General features: G+C 37.9%; 1 protein-coding gene across 2 annotated transcripts in view; it reads right to left on the reverse strand.

Moving 5' to 3' along the window:
• Positions 1–1275: 1275 nt before the first annotated feature.
• Eif3a (eukaryotic translation initiation factor 3 subunit A) overlaps positions 1276–18497 on the reverse strand; it is a 35829-nt gene continuing 18607 nt past the window's right edge. The window contains exons 11-22 of one of the 2 annotated variants that reach the window (XM_015498314.1): positions 18101–18286; positions 17153–17500; positions 16682–16786; positions 16315–16428; positions 15192–15314; positions 14617–14770; positions 13754–13938; positions 8676–8764; positions 6668–7356; positions 4363–4567; positions 3762–3952; positions 1276–2545 (exon numbers count right to left, since the gene is read on the reverse strand). In XM_015498314.1, the coding sequence (XP_015353800.1) occupies positions 2280–2545; positions 3762–3952; positions 4363–4567; positions 6668–7356; positions 8676–8764; positions 13754–13938; positions 14617–14770; positions 15192–15314; positions 16315–16428; positions 16682–16786; positions 17153–17500; positions 18101–18286 (2655 nt within the window). In that variant the 3' untranslated portion in view covers positions 1276–2279. The remainder of the gene's footprint in view (positions 2546–3761; positions 3953–4362; positions 4568–6667; positions 7357–8675; positions 8765–13753; positions 13939–14616; positions 14771–15191; positions 15315–16314; positions 16429–16681; positions 16787–17152; positions 17501–18100; positions 18287–18497) is intronic. The other variant, XM_048791289.1, reaches the window with a different exon arrangement.

The following is an 18497-nucleotide window of genomic DNA, read 5'->3' on the forward strand; positions in this document are numbered from 1 at the left end:
CCCCCCCCCCCCTTTACTGAGATCTGTTTTAACACAAGGTCTCCCACAACAAGCTCTACAGCTGAACTACTCAGCCCACTCATTCACTGTTCTGACATTACTTTTCCAGAACTTGGAACACTAAGCATGGAGTCTGTTGTAAAGTTCCAAAGCCTGGAGAGTATTGGGAAAGGTCTCCTTAGAATTAGTTGGCTGGCCATTATATTAATCCATTTAAAGTACCCCATATCTCTCACAACCCTGCCCTAGCAAATCTGCCTCAGTTTTACAGCTAACATTGAAATACTGGGAGCTAAAATATGAAGAGAATACAGCCCAATGAGATCTCCACCCTCAGGCCATCTATGTTAATAACAATGTTCTTCCCTTTTAAAAATGCAGAAGCCACTGAACATGGGTGCCTCCTAGCACATCAGTGAGTGGGTTGGTTGTTTAAATTTAACATCTTAACAGTGTGGGAGCAGAGAGGGTCAGAGTCCAGGATAGCAGAAACCCAAGTGCTGGATCACAAAGCAACAGCATCAGACTCCTCTGCCCTTCCACTGTGCTCTCAGTTCTGATTCCCAGGACAAAGAAACCCTGGGAGAAGGATGTCTGGGAAACGGTCCAAGCCAAAGGGGTAGGTTTGCAAACTGGCCTTGAAACCTGTTATACATGCTTCTATGACTCACCTAAACAAGTCTGATAAAATGTATCTTGACTGGGACTTATCTATGACATCATATGTACAATTTGCTTTACAGTAACAAATTCATAGCAGGTCATTGCCCCAGATAATCACTGATCTTTTTATGAAAGAAAAGATTCTCACAGAAGAGCTTTTAAGACTTCCACATGTTTCATACACCAGAAATGAAGTGTTTAAAACTGATCACTGATAACAGAAAAGCTGCATCTGATTAAGTCAAAAAGCATCAACAGTCCCTCTTCTGGCCTTGTAACTGTACCAACAGGAACTCTCAACAGTGCTCAGTAACAATCAAATTTCCCGTGCCCACAGCCACTAAAATTTAGTAAATAACATTCTCTAAAATTAAGTCATGCCCCCCACCAGGTGAAATTAAGGAGTTTCAGTTAAGAAAGGAGGGCACTTTATAGGAAATGCCCTAGCTGCATTTGCTTTCTGTGTTATAATTAAGGTTGTTTTCTTTTTTCTCTGATATTGAACATTGAGACATTTAATGGCACTGATACAAACTCAAGTAAAATAAACTTCAGCTGAAAATGCAAACTTACCATTATATAACACTTTACGATCACAAATCAACACTAAAACAAATTCTGTAAGTATTTTATTTATCACTGAAGAAAAAACACAGCAGCAAGTTCTGTGTTGGCTTCAATAAGACCAAATAGTTAATCTTTAACATAGCTACTACACTCCAAAAATTGAAGTCAACACAGTCATTACTACAAATTACTTGTTGAAAGAATCTATTCTGAAGAGAAAGGAAATTAAGAAAAAGAATTTAAAGAATTCCTCCAAATCACACATTTATAAATATTGTCATATTTAAAATGCTTGAAAGGCATGAAGTCTCCATTAATGGAAAAGCAGTTTGCTATTGGCAACAGAAAAAAACAGCAATAGTTTACCAAATGCTTTAAAATTTAAAAGCTGCACTGTTTTGGGTTTGCACTTGAACAGTATTGTCATTACAATAATGACTGCAAATTGCTTTATACTCACCTCTTCTTAAGTAAAATCTACAGAAAATCCCACTGTATCCAATGTCTGTAATATTTACTGCACTTAGAGTGAACCTAAAAACTTCCTAAATTTAGTTAATAGTAAATACCTCAAAATACCTAAAGAGGTATGTTTCAACCGCTAATGGTGTGAAAATTGTTTCAGATCCAATGGTTTAAAGGGTCTTCGAATACATTTTAACAAAAGCTTAACACCTCATTCCAAATTAATATCAGATATTTCAAAATCAAACAAAAAAATATCAGTTCTATACCAAGATAAAGGTGTTACTCCATACCCGACGGGTTCACATTTTAAATTTATTTTTTAGTTTTTCTCTTTTGTAAACAAGTGATTGATGAAATAATGCAACACCTTAAATTCCAGAAAATGGCATGGTTTTCCAACCTTCTGTGGATACGGTGCATGATCAATCTATTATATAGGATTAATACAAGTTCATGCTTTTTGTGTTATGGTGAAACAACATTAAAGAATCCAATTTAGATTGGTTGAAGAACAAGTATAATAATCCTTGAATGTGATCAAACCTATGTAAGACACGAGTCTGAATCCACCATCTTGGGACTTAACGTCGTACTGTGGTCCATCCATCTTCATCAGTCTCATTTTTAGTACGACGAAGGGATTCCCTATCTTTCTCAGCTCTCCATGAGGTCTTTTCTTTTTCACCTTCTCGGTCTCGGTCTCGGTCTCGGTCCCGGTCCCGGTCTCGTTCCCGTTCCCGGTCTCTTTCTCTCTCTCTTGAAAGAGCTGGGGGAGGAACTCGGCGAGGGGGATCCCGCTCTTCTGCCCGGTCATCTTTCCTATCATCAGCACGTCTCCAAGAGCTTACTAAAAAGTTCAATTTAGAAAATAAAGCTTAAGTATATACTATATTCTTCTGGCTCATGCTAAACATAACTCCAGCAAAAGGAATACTTCCCACACTGAAGATTAACAGTACAGAATCACAACTTAAAAAAAAAAAAAAAGAAATCAATAAAAGTTCCACATATTTTAATTATTTTGACTCTAATTCCTGAAAAAAATCTTTAACATACTTAAGAGATAGAACTCAAAATTTCAAAACAAACAAATCATTGGCCTGGGAAATATATTAGTAGTTATAAAATTTTAATACAAAGTGATAAAACTCTGGCTGACCTGATGGGCTTATAATCCCAGCTACTCTAGTGTCAGTCAGGAGGATTGCAAGATCAAGGACAGTCTGGCCAACTTTAAACTTCATTAGCAAGACCCTTTCCCAAAAATTTTTAAAAAGGACTGGGGGTGTAGCTCAGTGGTAAACTGCTTGCCTAGTATGCACAATGCCATGGGTTCAATCCCTAGCACAGGGTGGAGGACACTAGGTGAATGGACATTGTTAAATTGAAAGCATTTGGGGCTCTTGTTGAAAAATTTAACAACAAATTAGCCATAAAAATATAAAATTTTAAATTATGGCTATAAGAGAATAAACTTATAATACTGCTGTACAGGCAAAATACTAAAAGTGTAGGATTGGGGCTGTAGCTCAGTGGCAGAGATGTGAGACACTGGGTTCTATCCTTAGCCCCACATAAAAAAATAAATAATAAAGGCACACTGTCCATCTACAACTACAAAAAAAATGGATAAATAAACAAATAAAAAATACTAAAAGGGTGTGAGAACAAGTACTTAAGTGCAATGGGCATATTAAATACATTAAAATATTTTTTAACGTTTCAACTGTTAAAATTTCAGAGAAAGAATTATTAAACTTTGTGCTAATCTTCCAGGATCTTAATTCTAAAATAACTGATTAAACTGCTTCTTCCTTTTTGCTAAATAAATTTCATCACTACATATTGCTCATTATCCAATTTGGTCTATTAATGTACTTTAAATTTAGAGATGAGCTAGGTCACAGCTTGACCATTAAGTGAATGAGAATCACAAGTTCTAAACTAAAATAAGACTGTTTACCTGGTTTGGGGTGTTGATGCAAATTTACAAAATAACTACATAAAACCCAAACTGCCAGAATGACTGTTCTCCAACACTCCAGCATAAATAACATTCATACCTTCTTCACGTTCTGATCTGAGGGGAGGCCCTCTCCGGTCTCTGTCATCTCTGAGATCTCTTCTTTCCCTTAGATCACGACGATCATCTCTCTCACGACGACGATCATCCCTATCTCTGTCATCTCGGCGACTTGAATCTCTCCAGCTCGAAGATTCCTCAGCTGGTCCTCTTCTCCAGCCACCTTCATCCCTGTAACCATTTAAAATGACAAGTTCTTGCTGAAGATAAACTATAAAGGCAATTTTAAGTGAACACATCATACCCAACTTGATGCTTAGTTTATGAATATATAAGGGACAAGGTTTAAACTCCTAAGTGGATCTCAGATACTGCACCCACGCTGGTTTCATTTCCAGTTTATATAACCTGTAGATAGCTACACAGTTTAAGACATTGTCTCATCAAAGGGATAATTCAATTATATGAACTCTAAAATTTTATTACATGATTTAAGAGATAAATGAGAAAAGAAAGGTTTCTTAAAACAGTTTGGAATACACGAAGAGTATTTAAAAGAATATTAAAACTGTAACTCTACAGTTTAGTTAGAAACATCCAACCTAAAAAGAAAAAAAGAAAGAGAAAAAAAATTTCCCAACCTGGGTCTTCTGAAGCGATCCTCACGATCCCCACCATCTCTCTCTCTGTCCCTCTCTCTTTCAGGGTCTTTCTCATTCTCCTCACGATCTTGATTGTCTCTATCCCTTTCTTTGTCTCTATCCCATTCACGTTCTTCTGATGGCCTTGATTCTCGAGGTGGACCCCAACTCTCTTCTCTGGCCTTTTCTTTCTCTCTCCATCCGCCTATTTTTTTAAAAATAAGCAACAAAGTATTTTTTCACTCAAGAAACAGATCAGTAATCATAAAGGTATGTTGACATTAACTCATTATTTAGAATGATGAAGACACTCCGATTTCATTTAAAAAGAAAAATCCTAAAGCTGTTGTGTGTCACTGCATAGACTACCTGGGTTTATGTTCTGTAAAATAAAAATATCATTGAACTTTTACTGTAAGCAAAGGTTTGGGGTATACAATTTGTCCTGAGGATAAGCAGACTGTTCATTTTAGCAGAAAACCTAAAGAGCTTTCCTTGAGCATTAAAGCCCAAATTATGAGTCATTTATACCTTGCAACATTCTCAGAATCTTCATCACCAAAAAAGACTCTTTTCATATTCCTGTCATCCACCACTTACCACCCACCATCTAGACATGAAACAAGGACAAATGCTTTGATCCTGCCCCGCGTCTTGCATGTAGCCATGGATCTGAAATTTACAAAGAGGTCAAAGGAAGCAAACATTTCAGTGAAAACTTATAGCTGTACCACAAATAATTATTACTGTCACCAACACAAGACACTACCATAGGCAAAGCACTAACCTAAACCATATGCCTAAATTGCCTTGCTCAATCCTATCAATAGCTGAGTCGGTCTTAATATTATCAGATTCTGTGCTTGCTAAAAACTAGCAACCCCAAAATTTAGTCTTGTGGCACCTTACAGTCACTCCAAAGCAGCAAAAATTGTGAGTCGCCCAACATACACGACCACAGCTAAAGTGGGCAGCACTTTGCCTTCTGGTTTCAGCTCTTACTCTAACAAGTGTCCTTTCCAGGGATTATTTATTTAGTGCCATGTTTTCCATACCTTTGTGGTTTGCTACTGACTTCACTGTTTCAAACAACCCAAGCATACTACTGAAATGCTATCTAGTATCCCCAAGCACAAGAGGGCTATGAATGATGTCTCTTAGGGAGAAAATATATTATGTATCAAAAAAGCTTTGCTCAGACACGAGTTACAGTACTGTTGGCAGTGAATTCTACGCTCATGAAGCAATATTATGTTTCAAATAAGGTATCCTGAAAAAAACATATAAACATAGTTATTCTGACTGGCTAAAATATGACCAGAGGCCCAAAGGAACCTAATGTTATATTTCCTCTAGGACTCCTCAGTACCTACTGTACAGTTAACTACATTTTACATGAGGCCCCAAAGGTCACTTGCCCAGGGTCAGAACAGAAAAGATAAAGATAGTAGAAACCAAAGATAAAGACGAAGAAGCTGTTTGCTTAGATCCAAACTTAGAATGGCTTTCTACAGCACAAAGAATTGGGAGTAGAACCAGTGGAGATAAGTTAGTAGGTAAAAGCAAGACCTCAAAGAATTATGGTGGCCCAGACCCAAGTTCAAGCAGATAGAACACAAACATGGGTGGTTTTAAGGAACATCAAAAAGGCAGAACTAAACTGAATCAAAGATTAAATTAAAGGATGAAAGGGACCAGAGAAAAGAGAGCTCCCAAATTCCTAGATTATACAGTTAAGACAGTGGTGAGCCGACAGAAAAGTAGGAGTTTTATACAAGTTGAGTCTAAAATGTCAGTGAGGTTTCCCAGTGGAGACGTACCATGTGTTAAAAGCAGCTGTTGCCAATGTGCAATACGCAGACATCACCTAAAGATGGTCACAAATGTGTCATAGACACATACAACTATAGAAGTATCATAAAGTGAAAAAGATGAGTAGGCCCAGAACTAAAAAAATGAAAAGAGTTCTTCCATGTATAATCCTACGGTGGACAGGAGTCTGCATAAATATTTAATAACGGTATATTTTAAAGATCTATTTTCAAGAAGGCTGGCCTAAGACAGAACCTGAAGAACACTTAATATTTAAGTGATGGGAACAGAAAAATAGCATTCAAAGCAACATCCAACTGAACAGAAAGAAAATGAGCCCAACACCACTACAGAAGACAGTACCTGTTTTGGGGTGTGGAACAACAAAGGAAATTTTTGACATGAAATTGACTACATAAGGCATTTATGGAAAAAGAAACATATCAGATGCCACAAAGCATCTCAACTAGTTGTCTATATACCAGAATTTTACCTGGCTTGACAAATGGCCTCCAGGGACCAGGTCTGGAGTCTTCACTTCGTCTGGGAATCCGATCCTCTTCATTACGTCTGGGAATCCGATCGTCATCCATGTTTCTCCAAGGCCCCCTGTCATCATCTGCACCACGTCTGGAAATTCTATCATCGTCAGCATTCCTCCAAGGTCCTCGGTCATCATCCAACCCTCGCCTGGGACCCCGGTCATCATCCATGCCCCGCCTGGGACCCCGATCATCATCAGCATTGCGCCAGGATGATCGCTCATCATCAGCACCTCCTCGCCTGGGCCCCCGGTCCTCATCCATTCCACGTCTTGGTCCTCTGTCCTCATCAGCTGTTCGCCAGCTTCCTCTGTCGTCATCCAGTCCTCGTCTAGGTGGTCTATCATCATCTGCATGACGCCAACTTCCCCTGTCATCATCACCAATTCGTCTGGGAGGCCTGTCATCATCTGCATTACGCCAAGAAGGACGGTCATCATCTGTTCCACGACGAGAGAAGCGATCTTCATCAGGACCACGTCTAGGGCCTCTGTCGTCATCCATGCTGCGCCTAGGCACCCGATCATCATCTGGTCTAAGAGAGGACTCTCTCTCTTCATCATCTCCCAAACGCCTGGGTCGATCTTCATCTCTCCGATGAGGCCTTTCCTCATCGCGCCCTTCTCCACGTCTCCACTCCCTACAGAGGAACAGCCACACATTTTTAAGGTCAAGTATTTTCACAAAGCATCCCATCATTCAGGAATTGTATTCTATTTTATTGCCTTTAAAAATACCTCAGGCTAGTATGGTGATGCTCACCTAAAATCTCAGGACTCAGGAAACTGAAACAAAAGGATTCCAAGTTTGAGGCCAGCCTAGGCAACTCATGAGATCATCTCTCAAAATATAAAAAGATCTGGGGATGCAGCTGAGTGGTAGAGCACTGCTGGGTTCCATCCCCAGCAGCAAAAAATAAAAACCACCCAGGCACAGTAGTACATGCCTGTAATCCCAGTGGCTTGGGTGGAAGAAACAGGAAAATTAACTGCAATAAAGCAAGGCCGTAAGTAACTTCAACTTGGAAGGCAGAGGCAGAAGGATCATGAGTTCAAAGCCAGCCTCAGCAAAAAAGCAAGGCACCAAGCAACTCAGTGAGACCCTGTCTCTAAATAAAATACAAAACACGACTGAGGATGTGGGTCAGTGGTCAAATATCCCCAAGTTCAATCCCCAATACCAAAAGGGCGAGGGGCAAAGTGGGGAAACAAGAACCTTGGCAATTTCTAATCTGTTATAATGATTATTCTAAACTTACTTTCTGAACAGAAATTTAAAAGCTGGCATTCTTGTCTACCACTAGTAGTTATTTCAAGGACAGCTACATCTATTTAACAAATCTAAAGAAAAAGTGTTACAGAATTCTTCCTTCTTACTCTCTAAACTCAATACTCTTAGGGAATTTAAAATATCTGAGATGAGGGGCTGGGGATGTGGCTCAAGCAGTAGCGCGCTCGCCTGGCATGCGTGCGGCCCGGGTTCGATCCTCAGCACCACATACAAACAAAGATGTTGTGTCCGCCGATAACTAAAAAATAAATAAATAAATATAAAATAAATAAAATAAATAAAATAAAATATCTGAGATGAGTGTTTAGAGGTTAGTCATCATAGTAAGGGTGGAATAAAGAATCAGGCATGATAATAATTCTCAGCTTTTCCTTTCTCCATCCCTACAAATAAGCTTATTTTTAAAACCACTGGTAGATGTTGAGTGTGGTGCACACACCTGTAATCCTTTGAGGCCAAGGTACGAGGATCACAAGTTCCAGTGTCAGCAACTTAGTGAGGCCCTAAGCCACTTAGCAAGACCCTACCTCAAATAAAAAAGGGCTGGGAATGTAGCTCAGTGGCTAAGTATCCCTGGGTTCAATAATCCTAGGTACTGGGGAAAAACACACACACACCCCGATGGAGTATTACTAGGATCCACAACAAAAATTCTGTGACTCTACTTACTTCTCTGGTGGACCCCTCCTCCACTCAGAGTCAGCTTCAGGTCCTTTTCTCCACGTGCCTTCAGAGTCTCTATCTCCCCAACGAGAATCCTGCATAAGCAAAGCAAACAAGAAGCACCACAATGACAACGATTCATAACGACAACTACTGGTATTACCAAACATAGTCAATTCTTGACCTCAAGCCCTTAAATATAAGAATGTCTTAAAATTTTCTTTTTTAATCTGCAATCAGACTGCCAGTACAACCAAACTAATATTCTCAAATATTGTACATGGCTTTTATAAGCTGGTAAAACACCACTTGAAATCATCCTGAGAGTACACATCTGGAGCACCTAAAAGATCTACAGATTACCACTGGCCTAGAAATTCCCTTTTGAAAAATACGATGTGGGGAAAAAAAAAAGTGCTCTGAAACATACATCACAGTTCCTACTGAGCACATGCAAAAGAGTAGAATAAATGAAATGTCTAACAGAATGGTTAGATTAACAGTGTTTCTCTCTTGAAAGCACTACACTAAAAATCATGAGATATTTAATTGGTATTTCATTAATACCAATGAAAATGAAAATCTGGCACAACATTTCAATGAGCACCCTCTGACGCAGCTTGCCTGCTCCTACAAACATAACCTTCAGCCATAATTAGGTATGTAAGGCTCGCTGGAAGATACAGCCTACAGATAAGAAGCACTGAAGGACACATGTAGTCAGATAATAATTGTTCTTCTGCTATCATGGATGACTCTGGCCTATTAAGAGGAAGGCTGTGCCAAGACTTTCCCAAGTGGACACAAATTAAAAAGTCAATGTAACTAATAACTAATATGGTCACTCCAATGGAGGGGGACATACATACCCAAAGACCACATTTCTCCCACTCCTCACATTTCCTTTAAAGATGTTTTTCATCTTTTTTCCAACTTTGCTTTTCAAGGTGCTCTTCTTTATCTTTTAATGTTTATTTTACCCTTGTCATCTTTATGCAAAACAAAGAATTCAAGATATTGCGCCCCCCTCAATTCCCTTTCAAGGAGGGTGGTACTGAAGACTGAATCCAGCAATATTCTCCCTACACTAAGCTACATCCCCATATCTTTATTTATTTTGAGACGGGGTCTAGATAATTTGCCCAAGCCGACCTGGAATTTGCAATCCTCCTGTCTGAGCCTCCTACTAAGTAGCCGAGATTATAGGCATGTGCCACCAGGACTGGCCACAAATACTTTAAAGCCAGTAGAGCAAATAGTGGAATGGGCCATGCTAATGAACAAACAGGAATTTCAGACAACTTACTACACACACACAAAAAAAAGAAAATTTTTAAACATAATTCAGTAATGGTTGTACACAGTTATAGTAATCTCAGCTAGGCAGGAGGATGAAGCACACAAACAACACAAAATCCAGGCAAGCCTTAGCAACTTAGTGAGACCCTGCCTTAAACAACAACAACAAAAGGTGGCAGGGTATAGCCGGGCATGATGGCACACATGTGTAACAGTGTGTGATGCAGGAGGTGAGGGAGGATCACAAATTCAAGGCCAGGCTTAGCAACTCAGCAAGCTCTAAGCAACTTAGCAAAACCATGTCTCAAAAGAGAAAAAGGGCAAGAAAAGGGTTGAGGATATGCCTCAGTGGTGAAGCATCCAGGGTTCAATTCCCAGCACTAAAATAGATAGTTAAAGTGACCACACAAAAGAGATTTTGAAGAGAAAAGGAAGGGAAACTTCCTTAAGTTAATATAATCTTATCTTGTCTAAGGAGAATTATACCTCTGATTTTAAGAGTAAAAATGCCAACAGTGAATAATGAAAAAAAGACCAATCACAATGAGCCTAACATCATCAGTGAAATGATTAAATTCCTTTTAAGGATAAAGAAAACTGTAGAAATTTTCAAGGAATAAAAAAGCATCTAGGGGGTTGGGATTGTGGCTCAGCGATAGAGCGCTCGCCTGGCACGGGCGGGACCCGGGTTCAATTCAGCACCACATAAAAATAAAGGCATTGTGTTGTGTCCATCTACACCTAAAAACTAAATAAATAAATATTTTTTTTTTAAAAAAAGCATCTAGGGCTGGGGTTGTGCCTCAGCGGTAGAGAGCTCGCCTAGTATGTGAGGCTCTGGGTTCAATCCTCAGCAACACTAAATAAATAAAATAAAGGTATTGTGTCCAACTACAATTAAAACATAAATTAAAAAAAAAAGACCAAGATCAGTAACAAGAATCCTCCCCTGTGTGATAATGCATTAAAAAGAATTGAAATGGCCAAACACTGAACCATTGTTCAAGTATGAGAAAGAAACAAAATCTCTTGAGATACACACAAAGACATTCTGTGGAAAAAGAAAAAAAAAAAACTAAAATATACAAAATAAAACCAAAATGTATCTGCAAAGAGGAAAACATGATACAGTATAAACATATTTAGCACTAAACAATTGCTAGTAAGATTTTTCTGTTGTTTTCTTTTGTTTAAACAAAGCATCGCAGCTTACATGGTTGGGCCTTTTCCCCTCAAGAAAAAGTAGAGGGCTGGGATTGTGGCTCAGTGGTAGAGTGCTTGCCTAGCAGGCATGAGACACTGGGTTTGATCCTAAGCACCACATACAAAATAAATTTAAAAGCTCATATTGACAAAACTGTAAATTTGATGTATCAGTAATTCATTAAAAAGAGAAGGAGGAGGAGGAGAAACTGGAAGAGGGGCTCCATGGTAGAGTGCTTGCCTAACATGTATAAGTCACTGGGTTCAATCCCCAGCACTACAAAAGAAAAACTGGAAAACTATTTGCCTTTGATTTTATTGTCTACTGTGTTGGTTCACTGTATGACCACCATACTGGAAATTTCTGAAATAACTTATTATTTTTGACAGAATAATTAATATTTCTTAATTATTACTGAAATAAAACAAATACCTTAAAAATAAACTAACAGTTGCTCACATAGCCATAAAATTTACTGCTAAGGAGTCCTAAGTAGAAAGAGAAGAGGTTGTAATGATCTTGAGGCAAAATATACCCAGCAATAATACCTAAGTAAGTCATGCTCAGAATTTGGTTTGTTCTGTAGAAGTAGAAACTAAAATTTATACTATAAAAATTTAGATAAATTTTAGGGAAAATTAGTGGTAACCACAAGAGGAGGAAATAAAAATAAGCAGAGAAAAGTCCTTAAATTTGCCTTAAAGAAAAAAGGCTCTCAAGAATATGGAAGCAGACAGCATGAAAAGAGAGGCATTACAGTAATGGTATGTCCTTATAGCCATGGGGTGGGCACGACTGTAATAGGGTAAAATGACTACAAGTATAGACAGATGGATTTAGGAAAGCTAACTAAAAGAATTTTTAAAAACATAAATTACAGGAGGTCTGTTTTCTTTTCTCAGAGGATGAAGTTTTAAATAACACAGCAGCTCTGATTTCATACATATATATACAAAACTTTTTGTCCAACAGAAAAAAATATTCACAAAAACCTAACAATGTATTTTAGAATGCACAGAAATAAAATTGGAAATTAGCAACAAGGATAAAAATCCTACAGGGTGCAGTGGCACATGCCTATAATACCAGCAACTTGGGAGGTTAAGACAGGAGGATCATTAAATTCAAGACCAGCCTATACAACTCAGTGAGTCTGTCTCAAAATTTAAAAAGGCCTGGGGATATAGATCAGAGATAAAAAACCCTTTGGTTCAATCTGGGGGCAGGGCCCCAAAACTCTGTCCATATACATTGTAAAAGTAAAGACCATATTGTAATAGCATGAGGTCCTTCCATAAAGATAAGCATCCAATACAGGTGTGGCACAGAGAATGTCATGCCAAGCTATTTCTCTTAAAATAAAAGTTGACCCACGAGATGCAGTGGCCTACACCTATAACAACAAAGGAGGCTGAGGCAGGATTGCCAAATTCAATCAAAGCCAGACTCAGCAACTTAGTGAGGTCCTAAGCAACTTCATAAGCCCCTATCTCAAAATTAAAAATTAGGGATTGAGTGGTGGCTCAGTGATAGAGTGCTTGGTAGAGCACTTGCCTGGCATGTGTGAGGCCCTGGATTCGAGCCTCAGCACTGCATGTAATTAAATAAAATTATAGGGGCTGGAACTGGGGCTGAGCAGTAGCTTACTTGTCTAGCTTGAGTGAGGCACTGGGTTCAATTCTCAGTACCATGTGTAAATAAATAAAATAAAGGTCTATCAACAACTAAAAGATATTTAAAAAATAAAAATTATAAAAAGATCCACTGCCAACTAAAAAAATATATATATTTTAAAAATTCTACAAGTGGTGGAGCTGGGGACGTAGTCCAACGGTAAGCACCCCTGCACTCAATCCCAGGTACCAAAAGAAAAGAAAATGTTAAAACAATGTTTTCTCTAAAGAGCAAAGTGGGCACATTCCAAGGAAAAGGAAGAATACAGAGACAGGCATCAGATACATAAAGCAGAAAGAGAAGAAAGTGGTGACAGCAGGGCTGAGATTGTGGCTCAGTGGTAGAGTACTCGCCCGGCACATGTGAGGGACTGGGTTCAATCCTCAGCACCACATAAAAATAGTTTAAAATAAACGTATTGTGTCCATCTACAATAAAAAAAAAACGGTGACAGTAGAAACTAGTGAAAAACGCAATAACCATGAGAAGCCTAATGTAGGGACACAAAGAACAAGCTTAAGAGTTCTTTGATTAAGTGGGTAACATACAATCAATCAGGAAATGAAATTCATGAGACACAAGATTGTAGCGAGAATACAGGTCAGTTTGACAATATGTATTATAAATATTTAGAATAGTGTTTGAATCATTTAGGAATCTGATTAAACTGCAGATTCTGAATCATGAAGTTTGGGCATGGGCCTGAACAAGCTCTCAGTTGATGCAGACTGTTTTTATCTCTGCCCAAGAGAGAATTTGTGTCACGTCACCTTCTAGGTATCATGCAAGAACATTAGTTGATATGTCAAGATTATTGTAATGTTTTGAGCAATAAAAAAAAATTTAAAAAAAGAACGTTAGCTGACAAACATGAAACTCATTACAACAGAAAATCATCTGTGCTCACCTTCCTAGAAAGTGGGTCATCGCCAAGTCTTCTCTCCTCTTCTCTGCGGCGTTCTCTCTCTTCAATTTCCAACTCCCTTTGGCGTTTTTTCCTTTCTACTTCTTCTAGTTTTTTGACACGCTCCTGATATTCTCGAAGCTCTTCCTCACGTTTGGCACGCTCAGCCCTCTCTCTTTCTTCTCGCTCTATATAATTTATTTGGTTACTAAGTGTTCCTCTCACCAGCACTTTTTCCCTTAGTTTTAGGCCTAATTTTCTAGTGTTAAATAAACAGGATGCACAGAGTAGAACGAAATTATAAAACAGCTAAATGGCATAAGATATTCAAGAAAACAAGGATGAGATTAGATTCCCTCCCTCCATTCCTGCAAATCTGAGATTCCAGACAGACGACCATTTGACAGCCTTCATTTGGCATTCATTCTTCAATCAATGTTAATACCTTTACAGAATTCAGTCATGAAAAACAAAAAGCATGAATTTTTAAAAGATCAAACAAGACTCAGGAAGTTGAAGCAAGAGTTGCCCAAGTTTGAGGTCAGCCTGGACAATTTAGCAAGGCCCTGCCTCAGAAAATAAATAAATAAATAGATAGGCTGGGATGTAGCTCAGTGGTAGTGCCGCTGGATTTAATCCCAGTACCGCATCGGGAAGAAAAAAAAACAGAGGATCAAATATGTGGAAACAAATCCACAAAGGACACAGCATCTTCAATGTAACAACCTGGATTCTGAAAACAGTTCGCTATAATGCTAAAAATTCACCTATCTAGATTCCTATATTTTCTATGAAATAAGATTGCCAAACACTACATTTGACATCAGCCAGAATCCATCCCTCCAACCATGTCTATGTGGTTTTACCTTTCAGCATTTGCTCCTCGGCCCTCCTCTGCTCCTCCTCCTCTTTTTCTCTATAGTAAGTTATTCTGCGCTCTTCTTTACGTTGCCTCTTCCGCTCCTCCAAACGATTATGTCTTTCTTCTGCTAATCGCTCTTCAAACTGTTTAAGTTTTTCCTACAATGAAACAGTCGCCCAACCAAAAAAATTATAATTTTTTTCCAAAAGAACAAACTACATTTCTTAGAACCCGAAAAAGGAACCTCCAAATACAAAGACCAGAATTTCCAACCATATCTGCATGCCAAATTTCTTACATTTTACATTGTTGATAAAATTATTAAAATTACAATGCCTAGGAACTCTGATCTCAAAGTTGCTGTTTCATTTCTGAAACATTAAACAAACCTGTACAAAGAGACTTTCACATTTAGAAAAGGTGAAAACTTTTCCAAAATATTTCTACTAAAATAACATTTGAATATTCTTTAGTAAACACATTAACTCAGGACAGAATGTACCACTGTGTTTACAGAGAATATTAAAGCAAAACTAAAAAGCTCATAAATAAACTTTTCCTTAAAACTAGTATATTCACCTCATAAACTGACTGCCGCGCCGCTTTGAGTCGCATCACAAATAAATCTCTGTCTTCAAGCATTCGCGACATTCGAGTCTTATGTTCAAGAGCCTTTTCCCGCTCTAGCTGCATAGTAGTAATCTGCAAGTACACAATACAGTTAAATTTGAAAGTATTTATTACTGATTACTAAATCACTTCAAACAAATTGCCAACATTCTCGAACAATTAGCAATCACTACTCCCTTCCTTCTTCCATCTTCCAATAAAAGTGGCATGATAACCATCATTTTTGTCCACAGGTCCCCAGGAAGGCACTCAGGCACAAGGAGTCCTGGGGGAGCTATCATTTAAGAGATAGGATTTATTTAGTACCATGATATCAGAAATTTTTATGAGATACATTTTTTAAATATTTATTTATTTTTTAGTTGTAGTTGGGGCACAATATATTTATTTATGTGGTGCTGAGGATCGAACCCAGGGCCTCACATATGCTAGGCGAGCGCTCTACTGCTGAGCCACACACACACACAATTCACCCATTTAAAGTGTACATTAGGGCTGGGGTTGTGGCTCAGCGGTAGAGCGCTTGCTTCCCACGTGCGAGACCCTGGGATCGATCCTCAGCACCACATAAAAATAAATAAGTGAAATAAAGGTGTTGTGTCCAACTACAACTAAAAAAATAAAATATTTAAAAATAAAAAATAAATAAAGTGTACATAAAGTTATTTTTTAAATAAGCATTCCAGTTGTCCTTTGTGTTACTCCGTTTGTAATCTAGACCATGAATTTTCCTTTTTTTTTTCCTCGTTTTCTCTTTGCTATTAGGGATTGAGCCTGGGGTGCTCTACCTCTAGATAATTCCCCAACCCTTTTTTTTTTATTTTGAGACACAGTCTCACAAAGTTGCTGAGATCCTTCCGCCTTAACTGCCCAAGTAAATAGGAATACATGCATGCAACACCATACTCAGTTCTACTGTAAAAATTTCTACTTTCCATTAATCTGTTAGTAAACAGATATTAAATCACCATTTTTAACAAAATAAGTCAACTATGAAACCCTAGTCCCATCGAGGGCAGAAGATTTTATTACAGTTTACAACCTAAAAATATTAGTTAAATGAAAAACTTACTCTTTCTTCTTCTTGTTGTTCCCACAGATCCATGTCTTTAATCCTTTGTTCCTCATAAGCACTCTTTATCAAAGGAATTTCTTCCAAACGTTTAGCTCTTTCAAAATAGTCAATCTGAATGGCATGAAAATGAATTCAGTTGTTAACATTTTTATAAACATTTTTATCCAGCTCTGGGGATTGAACCCATATATAATAGACAACTATTCTACCAAACCTTCTTAGCCCTTATTTTGAGATAGATTCCCGCTCAGTTTCCCAAACTGGCCTTCTTCTGCCTCAGCCTCCTAAGTAAAATTATAAGTGTATACCACTATACCCAGTTTCTTTTAACTTGTGTTGAAAGTTTAATGGACCTTTCATTTACCTTCTTTTCTTGGTTCTTCAACCGTTCTTGAAGTTCCTTCTTTTCTTTCTCCAGTTGTTCAACCTGTTTAGCCATGATAAAATCTGGATCCAATTCTTCAAGATCCTAAAAGGTAATTCAAATGTACCATCATTAATATAAACATAAAAGAAATACCTAACAATCAAAAGGACACACTGCTTTCTAAATCAAATCCTAAATTAAAACATACACAATCTTAACATCTCTTTCTGCCTCCTCCACTTTACATCCACCCAAATTACCAACAGATGAAGACACAGGTTACAAACTGCATGGACCAATTAAAATCAAATGTTTACTCACAGATTAACTCACCAAGACAGCTATAACAAAATGCATGAAATATCCTAAAACCCCAAAATAAACCAATTAATGGCAAACGACTATGGTTGCAAGAATAACAGAAGACCTGGGTCAAACTCGATTGTTAATAAGTGATATTCTACATACTTCAATGTCAATATCTTTGAATGCTTTGGCACCCAGCTCTGTCTTTTTGATCTGTTCCAATCGCTCACGAACAGTTTTCTTTTTGATTTGTTCATGTTCTTGTAAGATCCGCTCCTTCTCCCTCTCTTTTGCCTCCTGGCGCAGTCTCTCTTCTTCAGCCTTGCGTACTTTCTGAAGTTCAGCTTCCCTTTGTTCCAATTCCTCTTTCTCACGCTGAATATTAAGACTCTCAAGCCGCTCTTTCCTTTCCTCAATTGTCTGACGGCGAGCCAGTATACGCTGATGTTCTTTCCGTGAATTTTTAAGGTATGCAGTCACTGCCAACTGATGTTGTTCTTCTTTCTCTTGCTTCAAAACAAATGCATTTTTTAAAACATTAAAAGCAACAGACCCTGGTATTAAACATCAAAAAATGTACAAAATAACCCTGATGCACTGCCCTTATCTGAATTTTCATTTAATAAGAGAAGATAGCATTACCCAAGCCATTTGTTGTGATGCTACACCTATTCAGTCACTGATAGCAATTACCTAGCTAAAGAACCATCTCTACTTGCTAGGTCAACTTTTCTCTGTGCCCAAATCTACCTTAAATACTCAAAGAAATACTAACTGAGATCACAAACAACTTAAGCAGGAAGGAGAAGCCCAATCACTGTGTACTTCACTCTTTGGGGGTCATAATATATGAACGGCCTTCTGTTTTATATTACATGATCTGTTACTACATTACCTCTGCAGTATTTTGTGCTGAAAGGTAATAAAGTGATTTATCTAAGAAATCTGATAAAATAACAAAATTACCAAGTGAATAAAAAATATTTACTATATATTTACTATTTTTAATATTTCTCCCTTCTCTCAGATATCATCTCAAGCCTTTTCGTGAAAGAGCATAAGAGTCCCTCACGACTTGGGTAATTCATTTCCCCAAAAAAACATGTATACCAGTATATGAGCTGGCTTGATGACTTCAAGTGCCTTTGCAAGCACTGAGGACATGGCTGTGAGCTGATTTCTTATCTGTTCTGAAGGCATGCTCTGCAGATGAGGACCAATTGGTGCATCTTCTCGGGTAGCATAATTCAAATCAGATCCAAAACTCAGGGTCCGAGAAGTGTGGTCAATACGAACCTTGGGAAATTAAATTATCAGATGAAATTGATATATTAACATGAAATCATTCGACAAGTATCTTGATAAAAATAAAATTCAACTGAATTTAAGAAGTTAACAAGAATGCTAAGTATAAAAAAGTAGTTTAAAAAAGGTGCCATTATACCAGAAGCACAAAAAACAAAAGGTATATGTCTTTCTAGTCCTCAGGGAACTTCTGCCCACCTCA

This window comes from Marmota marmota, unplaced genomic scaffold (genome assembly GCF_001458135.2).
Source record: "Marmota marmota marmota unplaced genomic scaffold, marMar, whole genome shotgun sequence".
Classification (NCBI taxonomy): Eukaryota; Metazoa; Chordata; class Mammalia; order Rodentia; family Sciuridae; genus Marmota; species Marmota marmota.